This window comes from Dermacentor albipictus, chromosome 5, assembly GCF_038994185.2.
Source record: "Dermacentor albipictus isolate Rhodes 1998 colony chromosome 5, USDA_Dalb.pri_finalv2, whole genome shotgun sequence".
Taxonomy (NCBI): Eukaryota; Metazoa; Arthropoda; class Arachnida; order Ixodida; family Ixodidae; genus Dermacentor; species Dermacentor albipictus.
This window is the reverse complement of record NC_091825.1, coordinates 26,180,070-26,193,175: the sequence shown is the minus strand read 5'-3', so window position 1 is coordinate 26,193,175 and position 13,106 is coordinate 26,180,070. Positions and strand designations below refer to the sequence as shown.

The window sequence follows — 13,106 nt, the reverse complement described above, 5'->3', positions numbered from 1 at the left end:
GTTCGAGAAATGAAATACTCAAAAGTGTAACACAACCAATGTGTGCATGAAACCTACGATGCTTTTGACATTCGTCAGTGTGGGAAATAGGCACTGAGAAATGACAAGGACATCATAGCTTTCGTGTCTCAAACCTTGTGTGCGAGTACCACTGATATCTTTGCAGTGAAAGGAAGTCACACCATTAAGAGACTTAAGAGGGGAACTCATGTTTCTCTAGTTCTATATTTTCTTTTTTGTGCTCCTATATTTTTGACCTTTCTAAAAATAATGGGTGTTTAAAATAAGTACTCTATATTGCTCCTAAATTTATTTTGCACCAGAGCCCATGTTAGGTTACATTTCTTGAACACTTTGCAGTGCTGTAGATTATCAAAAGGAAGAGAAAAATGCCGTAAGTTTGCATTTAAGCCTTGTGTATAACAGGAATATGAACCTATCAATTAAATACACAAGTACAAAAACTAAGAAAAACTGGGCATAAAGACGGACATACATTATAATAGCAGCAATCGATGGCGAGAATTTTAATAGAAAGGAACCATTTAAAACTTGGTACTAAAGACACATATTAATTAAAATAACACAAGTATTTGCTAAGAATTTCAAGAGACAAATAGAATGTCTCGTCAAATCTCTCCACCCCAACAATCATCCATGGTTCGAAAGTGTCCACAGCTGGTCATGCTGTTTCGATAGACGAAAGCTGAGGTACAGCTGTGAAATAGGTGGAACATGTAGAGGGGTCACCAAAGGTTGCATGCTGGTCAATGCACAGCAGGTTGCCTTGATCTCCGGACTCACTGGACACTCATGCGCTGAGCCTGGTTACACGTCGTTCGCAAGAGGCCTGGCCTGAGTGTGTGGCATGGCTTGGTTAAAACTTCGAGGCAACCTGAAAAACACAGATCCAAATATATAAGCACCAAAATATTCTTCACCATAGGGCAAACCTGAAGTACCATCTGCACATAGCAGGTAATGGAAACAGGCACAAGTCACCAGACTCCAGGTATACAAATGCGCAAAGGTGTAAATGAATGTGAAGACCTGCTTATAGGACGGAATGTTTTATTTTGTCTTTTGTAGACCAACAATAGTATCTTAACACTAATCAAGTGTACATGGCCCTCCCTATTTGTGTAAGTAGGCTATTCCATGCAAGCTGTCGAACCTCGCAAGCGACCATTCAAAATTTCTTCTTGAAAAACTGGAGGCCGTTCCCTATAGGACAAAAGTTAATTTCAAGAAATACTTAACCTAAATGGTTTTTTTACTGGCGCAAGCACTAAGTGAGATTTTGTGTAAAGCACCAAACTATGCGTCGTAAAAGTCAGCCTAAAAATTGGTTCCTTCAATGAGGGCCAACATTTTCAGGACAATAATGAGAGGTCTTACTCCAAAAATTGACCTGCTTATTAGCCACTACTGAGTTTATTATGGGTTATCAAAATGGAGAAAATGGCCTATTAACTTTATTTTCATAGAACTGGCTTACAGCAAAAACGGCAAATTTCTGTAATTCACGTGTTTAGGACTTGCAGCAAAAACTGGTTTCAGAAAGATAAATTATGCAGCAGTGCACAGATGAGCATGAACTTGCAAAAAAAGTCAGTTTTGGTGTATATTTATCGGTATACTTACTATTGAGGCAGTCCTAGTAAATGTATGCCCAATACCATGTATGAGAGTACAGTGTATTGTTTTTATATTGCTAAAGCTTTATCAAAGCAGTTTTTGTGTTAAGGAAGAAATCAAATTGTACAAGCGGTCTCCCACTAGTTTCAACATTTGCATCGCGTTTCACCTAATCCCATAGCCTCTTGGCGGCTAAGATTAAATGCATGAACTTGAGCATTCCTGCACCGATAACTGCTTCGAAGTTAGTTCTTTCATTGCTGAGTGGCTACAAGGCACTTCACTCAAAAAGTTGCCACTTCATTACATGTATTTACCTCAATCTTTCTGTCAGCTTCTAGCCTGCTTGGCATCATCACTAAGGCTGCCAACTCCCTAGTGGACGTAGTTGGGACACGGTGGTGGCAGGACGCAGTGGCAGGAGCCGCCAAAAACTTCCAACTCCCTGATGGACGTACTCAGGATACGGTAGTGGCAGGACGCAGGAATGGGAGCCGCCAGAGTTTCATCATCATCATCATCATCATCATCATAATCATCATCATAATCATCTTCATCTTCATCATGATCATCTTCATCATCAGCCTGGTTACGCCCACTGCAGGGCAAAGGCCTCTCCCATATTTCTCCAACAACCCCGGTCATGTACTAATTGTGGCCATGCCGTCCCTGCAAACTTCTTAATCTCATCCGCCCACCTAACTTTCTGCCGCCCCCTGCTACGCTTCCCTTGCCTTGGAACCCAGTCCGTAACCCTTAATGACCATCGGTTATCTTCCCTCCTCATTACATGTCCTGCCCATGCCCATTTCTTTTTTTTGATTTCAACTAAGATGTCATTAACTCGCGTTTGTTCCCTCACCCAATCTGCTCTTTTCTTATCCCTTAACGTTACACCCATTCCATAGCTCGTTGCGTCGTCCTCAATTTCAGCAGAACCCTTTTCGTAAGCCTCCAGGTTTCTGCCCCATATGTGAGTTCTGGTAACACACAGCTGTTATACACTTTCCTTTTGAGGTATAGTGGCAACCTGCTGTTCATGATTTGAGAATGTTTGCCAAACGCACCCCAGCCCATTCTTACTCTTCTGGTTATTTCAGCCTCATGATCCGGATCCGTGGTCACTACCTGCCCTAAGTATAGTATTCCCTTACCCCTTCCAGTGCTTCGCTACCTATCGCAAACTGCTGATGTACCCTGCTAATTTTTATTCCATAATGCATAATACTTCAGCAAGGGCAATAATGCCATATTTTAATCGTAAATAGTGATAGAACAAGAAATTTCTCTTCTCTTTGTTGAAACATTGGCTGCAGTGACGCTCCTTGTTCTACGGCTCTTGATCATTCGAAGTCTCTGTATTCCTCTGTAGTTTCAATGTTGTATCAATGAAATTGTAATAAGGGAGAATTAGTAAATGTAGCTGATGAAGAACTTGGGCATGTTGGTGGATAACAACAGAGTAACTGCACAAAATTGAGATACGGACAAAGGAGGCTTATGGAGGCTCATGCAAAAAGTATTACCCTTTGCACAATAATGCTAAAATGAATAAAGGAAAGAAAAGTGGACACAAAATTGCAACAAATAGCATCATATGCTGAAAGTGTCTGCTACGATCTGTCTCACTTATAACGTGCTGGATAAGATGGCGACTTCTGGCTGTTGCCGATTTCTTGAATACCTAAAATAAAGTACATTTCAAAATTACAAAAAACACAGAACAACAGCAGTAGCAGAGGATATAACGCGCTGTTTAGTAAAAGAAAGTAAACTTCTCTCTGATACACGGCAGACAAAATTTCCTTTATTAAATTAGCAAAAAAATACACCACACTTCATTTCATTCAATAGTGTGAGCGTTTCCTGGTACAAGAAAAAAAGGTATTTCTTCATGAAAACACTAAAATAATCATAGCCTTCTTCTTTTACAAAATACGCTTCAGCGACTAAGCCAACTACAGCTGCATATACTTAAAATTGTTATACGCACATTACAATAGCCAAGAGAGGATAAACTTGAGTTCATATGCAGCTCAATGGGAGTTACAACTTTGCAATCAACTCATTTCTGCTTGCCAAATATATGCACTAGCATAAGACCACAACTAAAAAGACCCTTTTTTTCCTAAAACACTGGACTCTACATAGAAAATGCAGTAGCAATGCTACATATTCTCCACATAACACAGCCAGGTTTCGTAAGCCTAGCAGCATTTACTATATAAGGGTTGCAGCAAATTCCTGCTTTTAAATATTTACAACCGTTAAAATAAAGATTACATGAAAAATAATAACATTATACATCGGCTTAGATTGTGGGCTAATATGTTTCCGACTTGCAGCCAAATGCACAATAAATTTGTTCTGTTTCAGCGCTTCTAAAACGTTGTGTCTGCTCGCTTGGAATGCAGCCGCCTTACCGCTACGAAAATGTCTGTGCTGCCACGTCGCCTGACGCTCAATAGAGCATTGTAACGCTTTTATTACTCGCGGTAACATACCTAGAGCGCTAGATAATCTTCAGAATACACAAGCTGTCTTTTCGACTACCTGTTTTCGCCAGCGAAAGTCACACTGGCGCTACTATTGTGTCTAGACTTCAAGATATGCAGTACTTGATATTCAATGGATTTTTCGATGCGACAGTCCAATCATCACTAGAGTAATTAAGAATGGTGTTTCCCCTGACAGTACAGCTTTGCTATAATTTCAGATGCTCTCCTGAGGCTTCCGTGTGCCAGTAGTATTTTCGCATACATACGCGCACTCATGCCTAAGAAACGTCTGTGAACTGCCAAGAGAAACCTGGCGCAAAATGCAGCCATACCGGAAGGGCCGAGTACGCGCCGTTTGTAAACTCGGAACAAAAGCTGATATGCTTACCTGAGACGTTAAGAGTCTTTCGTATGCATCTGAGCATCTCTGTGCGTTGCGATCTCTCTTATCACAATGAAAGACGCAGTGCAAGCCGCAACACTTCGGGTGCTTGTGAAAGTCCGGCAAGCTGCACTTGCTCGATGTCGGCAAAGACGAAATCGGCGACACGCCGCTGCTGGCGGCGGTCCTCCTCGTCGCAATCACACAGCACGGACAGAAGTTCCCACCGTAACTTGCTGCAACGCCAGGTTGCAGTCGCTCCTAATGCAGCGATTTCAGAACTACTCAACGACAACGTACTCGCGCGTGATGCAGCGCAACTGCAAAATGGCGTCATGTTATTGACGGATACGGCTTTGGACCCGCAAAATTGCGCAAAACAGTTGCGCTAGTTACGGTTTACTTTCCTCGCGTTGAAATAAAAACCGTTTTGCTCACTGATAATTTTATGTCACTTAAGTAATGGTCACGAATGACACAGCCATGAATTTAACACGCGTCTTGAAATACCCGCTACGTTCACTTCGCAGAAGCAAAATCTGCTCGTCTGAGTTTGGTTGCGTTTGAAATATCTATCGTTGGGCTGTCGGAGCGTGCTCGAAATCTGAAGACGTGGCGTAATTGTGCTTCATTTGCTTAGCTATAATGGTGCGGCTGCCCTTGATCTCTGTCAAGTGCAGTTTGCTCTGATGTAAGGTCGAACTATAATGCCGCCGAGGTTACTGAATAATCTAGTGCACCTGAAGCTGCCAGAACACGGGTATTTCCTCCACAATTTCTTGCGACTGCGTTCCGCTATCACCAAATACGAACGCAGTTATTTGGCGAATATTTAGCAACACATTTTCCAGAAATATCGTTCACCAATGTACCACGACGTGGAGAAGCAGCGTTGTTGGTCCTTAGTAAAATTTTCTGTTTATTGCGAATTTTGCGATAGGAATGATGTGGACACAGCCGTCGAAATATATCTGTCGGTGTTGCCGTGAGCTTACGTATAAAGCGCGATAAAATCCTGTTCCGCGCCGTTGGCTTTGCGCGGTAAAGGAAGTGTTCGAGGGTGAGCCGGGCTGGATGGCCGCCCCAAGTCAAGATATAGGAGTTCACGTGATAAAACGCGCGCAAGCCGGGAGACGGAGGCGCTAGTTTAGCGCGCATCTCCTCTGGCCGTTGCTCTAGCCTGGTCTTGCGCCAGCCTCGCTCTGTCTTGGAGATAATTTCCGATGGATGCAAAGCTCGGGGGCCGCTCAGATAGAGCAATTTGAAGTTTCAGAGACGCTTTGAAGGAAGAGGCCAGCAGAAGCGTTCGGTCCACCTTGTTAGCGCCCTTCATCACACCAACGCTGGGACAACGAGTGTTCGCGTAACCCAGTGCTTGTTAATTTAAGGAGTAAACGAATGTTTACTGCAGTTTATTCAGCTGATCAACTACGAGCCTTGGTTCGTGCAATCGTTCGTGCAGTGGTTCGTGCAGCATTGGAGTGAAACTGCTGTATTTTTGTTTTTATATTTCTGGCGGGTTGAAAAGCAGCGTTCAGTACGGTAATGTTTATTTCTGGTCGCGGAATACAACGCACTGCAGTAGCCCTGTGGCTTTGGTGTTGCGCTGCGGAGCTCGAGGTGACAGGTCCGATCACAACCGCGGCAGATGCATTCCAACGGCGTCAGAATGCGAAAACGCGCGTATATCGTGCATTCCGTACACGTTAGATAAACCGAGCTGTTGAAAATAAATCTGCAGCTTGCCATTACCGTGCGCCTCATAACAAGATCTTGATTTTGGAACCTAAATCTTCAAAATTTTCTCTTACGCCGTGGAATTACATTTACAATCGACACTGTTGAGTGCGCCTATTGAACTTGTTATCTCCTTGCTGTGCTCTCTTTAGTAGCCAATACTTTTTTTAAGATTTACTTGTGGTCAGAATCAAGTGTGACGAATCCAGGTCTTCCTTAGCATAAGAAACCAGCTATCGTTAAGCGTGTGATTTATCAACAAATATGGTCAAGGAAAATCAATAGAGTTCGAAGTAATTGCAGAACATGACAAGGATGAAAGAATGATACACCACATTACAATCAGGACAGGAACCCGAGGACCTGCCTAAAGAAGAAGACGTTATCTGGTATTTCTGAATTCTCCTCCATTATAATCTTTCTCTCGCCAGACCCATCTCGAATATAAGAGGAGTCGCGATCTTCCAAGACGACTCTTCGCGTACTATTGAGAGTCAAACTACACATGCGCAAATGTTGACCCTTGTTGTGTGACTCTACTCGCGCAAAAGTGGGTCTTCGAAAGAAAAAAGAGAGTCATGTTGCCGTCACTCACTTTTTAATCTCGTTTTTCTTAGAGTGTAGCCTCATATGATGGTCTGCTTTCTACTCTTGATATTTCTATACACTGAGTAAGAACAAATAAGTTATGATCCAAACGCCTTCCTTTTCTGAAGCCAATCTGAATTTCTCCCAAAATGTCATTATTCACTGCCCATGCATGCTTCTAGGTTTAATTTGATTGCCGGCAATGCTAGCCTGTATATTGCCGATATAATGGTCAACAGTCTATACGTGTCAATTTTGTCTTTCTCCCTCTTACCTTTATAAATTAAATTCATTCTACTTTGTCGCAAACTGGCTGGTCTATCTTTTAAAGTTTTTTCCACTGCTTTCAGCAGAGCTTCCTTAGTTTTTGGTCCTAGTTCATTTATCAGCCTAATGGGAACCTCGTCTAGCCCTGTGGTTGTGCGCTTAGAAATTTTCTCTACCGCTTTCTTCCAGTTTCAATTTGTCAGCACCAGCTCCTTTTCCACTTGGATCTCTTTCATGCTCTTTTTTTCTTCAAATACAACCTCATCGTTGCCTTGTAAAGATTCGGCTGTTAATTTACGGATGTAATTTATCGCCGATTCTCCTTCCAGTCTGTTTTCATTTTCGTCTGGGATATGCTGTATTGCTGTTGACTTCCTGCCTAAGAATTTTGTGGTTCAATAATATTCTAGGTGCCGCCTTTGCTTTCACGTATTTCTGACAACCAACGTTCCCTTCCACCTTTTAATTTTTCTTGCACAAGCATTTGAACCAGATACTTTTGCTCCCGTATATTTTCTATTTACTGGCTACTTCATCCTGCGGCGACTGCGCCTTCTTTGCCTGCCTGAGCTCTTGGGATGCTGTCTGTCGTTCGGCGATCGCTTCTGGTATCTCCTTGTTCCACCAGATTTTCGGTTTCTTTTTCTCTGAGGTTCGAGATGTCAGTAACACCTATCGCTCCAGTCGGGAGATAGCCGCAAGGACGGCATATGGCCTCCCAGATCAGAACATCACGCGAGACAACTAAATCTGTAACAAACGTGCGCTGCTTAGCGTACGCTATATTACACCATGTAGCGTACGCTATAGTTGCGTACGCTAAACTAAAATCGTCTATTGAGAGACAGTTACCGCGCCGCACTTAGGCCTACCTTTCACTTCCCAACCAAGAATCTCTCTGCTGCTATCGCAGTTCGGTTTATCGGCTCCTTTTCGACGCTTAGGAGAGGCTTCGCGCGCTCGTATAGCAGGGTCGCACTTTCGTCAACGACGTTTCCCTTCCAAATTAGGTTGCATCCTCCTGGGAGTGGTAGGCAGCACTCGCTGTCGAACTCCTTGCTACCGTCGCTTCGCACGTCACACATCCAATTCGCGCTTGGCGAGCATCTTCGGCCGTAGTGTAAATTCCGACAGGTGCACGCAATGCTTTATTGGTGGTTCGGATGCTTGTTTGGAACCTGTTCTTTATTAAAATTGATGTGTTTCCGTGTACTGTATGGGTGATTTCAATGAACGCAGGCACTGTTTGCTTTACTTTGCTGGGCGCTTGTAGCCTCGGTCTTGAGGGGGTGCGAGACATTGCATGTTTTTTTTTTCCTTCCTTACGGTGGTATGAGCCCTTGCTTACGGGGCTATAAGCCATTGCTAATGACGACAATTTTTGTACCACTCCACTAGGCGCCGCGTTTTGTTTTCTTAAGGCCATCGCGCAACGAGCCATTTAAGGCTTTCGCAATAATAAGCTGTTTATATATTTAATAATAGGCCGTATAATAGGCTGTTTATATATATATTCGGTTCCGCCGACGCATCCTCGGACTACATCTCCTGCTATAGTATATTTTCAACGAAACAACACACCAGCATAATTATCACCGATCTACTAAAGAAAAAAATTGGTTCTCCGAAAACTGCGTGGTAGAAAGGCTCCCACCGGGTGCAAATTGCTTTCTCGTCGACTTTCATTTCCCTTTAACTTATCATTCCTACACATCAAATAAAAGCTAGAACTAACTCCCCCTATGGCTGCCTTGGCTTCCTGTCCATGCTGTGTAATTGCGTTCTTAAGTCTGGCTCAAGGAACAATTCATACACTTCTTGGCTTAATAACGGTTATCTTGCCTATTGGTTTATGCTCTCAAAATGTGCTCTTCATTCATGCGCAATACACACCTTCAGCTGAAGCCTACTTGTGACTACTTTTCAGTGTTACTGCGTAGCAATCAGCGATCACAGCCTCTGCGGTAACCTCGTTGGTTTAGAAATTGAATAGTCCAATTTTCTAGCTTCTTTCTCATATTTTTTTGTAGCAATGCTGTTAGTGGTAGTTAATGGTTGAAGGTGGTTATGTTGCGGCGGTGGTGAAATATGATGTCTGCCGGTAGAGGCAGATGGCGTCGTCGGCTAAAAATGTCAATCAAAGCACAGCCAGCCGTGCAGTCCGCGTTCGATACCGCAATGGCCGTACGACTACAGGGCGGCGAGGAGAACATGTAGCGGGACGCCGGCGTCGCTGAAAGCACTGTATGTTCCCACCTTTGCTAGCGCGGGCGATGGCGTACGCAGCTGACGAGCCAACACTGCTGTTTGCACTGCAGCCCCGCAGCCGACATTTAACCAGCAGGTCTGACTATAGGGAGAGTTGGTTTTGCATTCCGACTATGGATTCTTAGTGCAAAGCGGCGTGCGGACACACACACAAAAAAAGAAGAACACCCATATGTGTTTTGTTGCTCATGTCTGTCCACACACTTCGTGCCAAGCTACCGAGTCGTATGGCGATACACCAAGTCGAGTAACTCCGGGGCTTCTGTAAAGGTGTAGTGAATCCAGGAATAAAAATACGGTTGTTTCCTTGCAATATGGGCTACAATCGAGGCTTAGGTCAATCAATCAGATCAGTTATGATCAGGCACGGCAGCGCTGCAACACGAAGACCAGGAATGCGAAACGCGCAGCCAATTCAGAATAGAGAAAGGTTTGTTTAAGCTCGGATGCATACAACGAAGCGCTTTAATTTGCTCGGGTATAGCGTAAAAATGCGGCGGACATAGCGAAGCGCCAGCGAAATCTGAGGTGGATTTAGGAGGGTAGCAACCTAGAACACAAAAGCTTCCGCAGGGCGTGAGAGCTCTCTTCGGTGTACACTATTTATAGACAGTTACCGAGTGTCGCTTGTGCGACGATGTACCGCAAAGTGCCCGGATGCCTTTTGCTCCACGCAACGGCCTCAGGGCAAGTGGGGCCGCTCGCTGCAGCCGCTTTCTGGTCGTCTCTCAATGATGGCAGTGGCGAGACAGGCGCAGCCTGGAGGACAGAATAGCAGGTTGATGTAGATGCTGCGACAATGTCATACTTACTTCAACGTCTTTCTACGTCACGCCAATGGTAATCGAAGCCGAGGACGTTTTTATTACAAGCCCCCCCCCCCCCCTAATATTAACATCATTTCAAAGGAAAAAATCTCAACGGTATGAAATGTTGTTTTTAAAGAAAACAAAATGGTTTTCGAAGCTTTTTGGCCGGATTTCGTGAAGGTTGACGAGCGGTCGTGGTCGGTCTGTAACTGCCCATACAAAAGCGCCGACGCAAAGGGCGCTTGCTTAACGGGCAAACCCCGTTGTGGGTCGCGTTCTTCTCGGAATACAATTACAGCTCTTCCGAACGCACCTGCTGTCGTCCGAGAGCTGTGCGGCGCCTGAAGGTTTCTATTCTGTGCTAAAGCAATCGGGGGGGGGGGGGGTGATCAGCCTCCTCTTTTGCCTCTGCCCTCCTCCCCTGCGGCGGCTGTACGAAAGAGCTACAGGCCGTGGGAGCGGAATATGGTAGGCGCCTTCGACGCCGGCGGTCGTGTCGGCCGAAACAAGATACATGACAAATCGGGTTAATATGTTTACCCCTCTGTGCAGCCGTATACGAACGTGTTACTTAACGGCTCTGGTGTCTAGAAAATCACGCAATGATACAACAAGCGCTACCTCAATATCCCCACGGCAACGAAAATATGCCTACAACCACATCGTTCGCTTAATAAATTGAGTAGCTTTTGAGGAACGTTCTGCTAATCGCTTGCACCGCAGTCGACGGTTTCTGCTCATTTCTTTTGCGTGCCAAAATAAATACGATATTGCGTTCACGTTCCGTTTACCATCGAGTGCAACGAGTTTCAGAACAGTAACTACAACGCAATTTTTAATACTCGCATTCATATCGAGAGGAAACTTACGCAAACTGTCGATGTTTGTGCCGCAAATGCGTTAGCGTCATCATCATCATCATCAGCCTGGTTACGCCCACTGCAAGGCAAAGGCCTCTCCCATATTTCTCCAACAACCCCGGTCATGTAATAATTGTGGCCACGCCGTCCCTGCAAACTTCTTAATCTCATCCGCCCACCTAACTTTCTGCCGCCCCCTGCTACGCTTCCCTTCCCTTGGGATCCAGTCCGTAACCCTTAATGACCATCGGTTATCTTCCCTCCTCATTACATGTCCTGCCCATGCCCATTTCTTTTTCTTGATTTCAACTAAGATGTCATTAACTCGCGTTTGTTCCCTGACCCAATATGCCCTTTTCTTATCCCTTAACGTTACACCTATCATTCTTTCCATAGCTCGTTGCGTCGTCCTCAATTTGAGTAGAACTCTTTTCGTAAGCCTCCAGGTTTCTGCCCCGTAAGTGAGTACTGGTAAGACACAGCTATTATATACTTTTCTCTTGAGGGATAATGGCAACCTGCTGTTCATTATCTGAGAATGCCTGCCAAACGCACCCCAGCCCATTCTTATTCTCCTGATTATTTCCGTCTCATGATCCGGATCCGCCGTCACTACCTGCCCCAAGTAGGTGTATTCCCTTACGACTTCCAGTGCCTCGCTGCCTATTGTAAATTGCTGTTCTCTTCCGAGACTGTTAAACATTACTTTAGTTTTCTGCAGATTCATTTTTAGACCCACTCTTCTGCTTTGCCTCTCCAGGTCAGTGAGCATGCATTGCAATTGGTCCCCTGAGGTACTAAGCAAGGCAATATCATCAGCGAATCGCAAGTTACTAAGGTACTCTCCATTAACTTTTGCCCCCAACTCTTCCCACTCTAGGTCTCTGAATACCTCCTGTAAACATGCTGTGAATAGCACTGGAGAGATCGTATCTCCCTGTCTGACACCTTTCTTTATTGAGATTTTGTTGCTTGCTTTATGGAGGACTACGGTGGCTGTGGAGCCGCTATAGATATCTTTCAGTATTTTTACATATGGCTCGTCTACACCCTGATTCCGTAATGCCTCCATGACTGCTGAGGTTTCGACAGAATCAAACGCTTTCTCGTAATCAATGAAAGCTATATATAGGGGTTGGTTATATTCCGCACATTTCTCTATCACCTGATTGATAGTGTGAATATGATCTATTGTTGAGTAGCCTTTACGGAATCCTGCCTGGTCCTTTGCTTGACAGAAGTCTAAGGTGTTCCTGATTCTATTTGCGATTACCTTAGTAAATAGTTTGTAGGCAACGGACAGTAAGCTGATCGGTCTATAATTTTTCAAGTCTTTGGCGTCTCCTTTCTTATGAATTAGGATTATGTTAGCGTTCTTCCAAGATTCCGGTACGCTCGAGGTCATGAGGCATTTCGTATACAGGGTGGCCAGTTTCTCTACAACAATCTGTCCACCATCCTTCAACAAATCTGCTGTTACCTGATCCTCCCCAGCTGCCTTCCCCCTTTGCATGTCTCCCAAGGCCTTCTTTACTTCTTCCGGCGTTACCTTTGGGATTTCAAATTCCTCTAGACTATTTTCCCTTCCATTATCGTTGTGGGTGCCACTGGTACTGTATAAATCTCTATAGAACTCCTCAGCCACCTGAACTATCTCTTCCATATTAGGAATGATGTTGCCGGCTTTGTCTCTTAACGCATACATCTGATTCTTGCCGATTCCTAGTTTCTTCTTCACTGTTTTTAGGCTTCCTCCATTCCTGACAGCATGTTCAATTCTATCCATATTATACTTCCTTATGTCAGCTGTCTTACGCTTGTTGATTAACTTCGAAAGTTCTGCCAGTTCTATTTTAGCTGTAGGGTTAGAGGCTTTCATACATTGGCGTTTCTTGATCAGATCTTTCGTCTCCTGCGATAGTTTGCTGGTATCCTGCCTAATGGAGTTACCACCGACTTCCATTGCACACTCCTTAATGATGCCCACAAGATTGTCGTTCATTGTTTCAACACTAAGGTCCTCTTCCTGAGTTAAAGCTGAATACCTGTTCTGTAGCTT

The 13,106-nt window shown here is 44.4% G+C and overlaps 1 protein-coding gene across 1 annotated transcript in view; it reads right to left on the bottom strand.

Moving 5' to 3' along the window:
* LOC135898225 (MIF4G domain-containing protein B-like) overlaps positions 1 to 13,106 on the bottom strand; it is a 139,860-nt gene that overhangs the window by 49,077 nt on the left and 77,677 nt on the right. Inside the window, exon 6 of the mRNA XM_065427069.2 lies at positions 9,996 to 10,137. Coding sequence (XP_065283141.1) covers positions 9,996 to 10,137 — 142 coding nt within the window. The remainder of the gene's footprint in view (positions 1 to 9,995; positions 10,138 to 13,106) is intronic.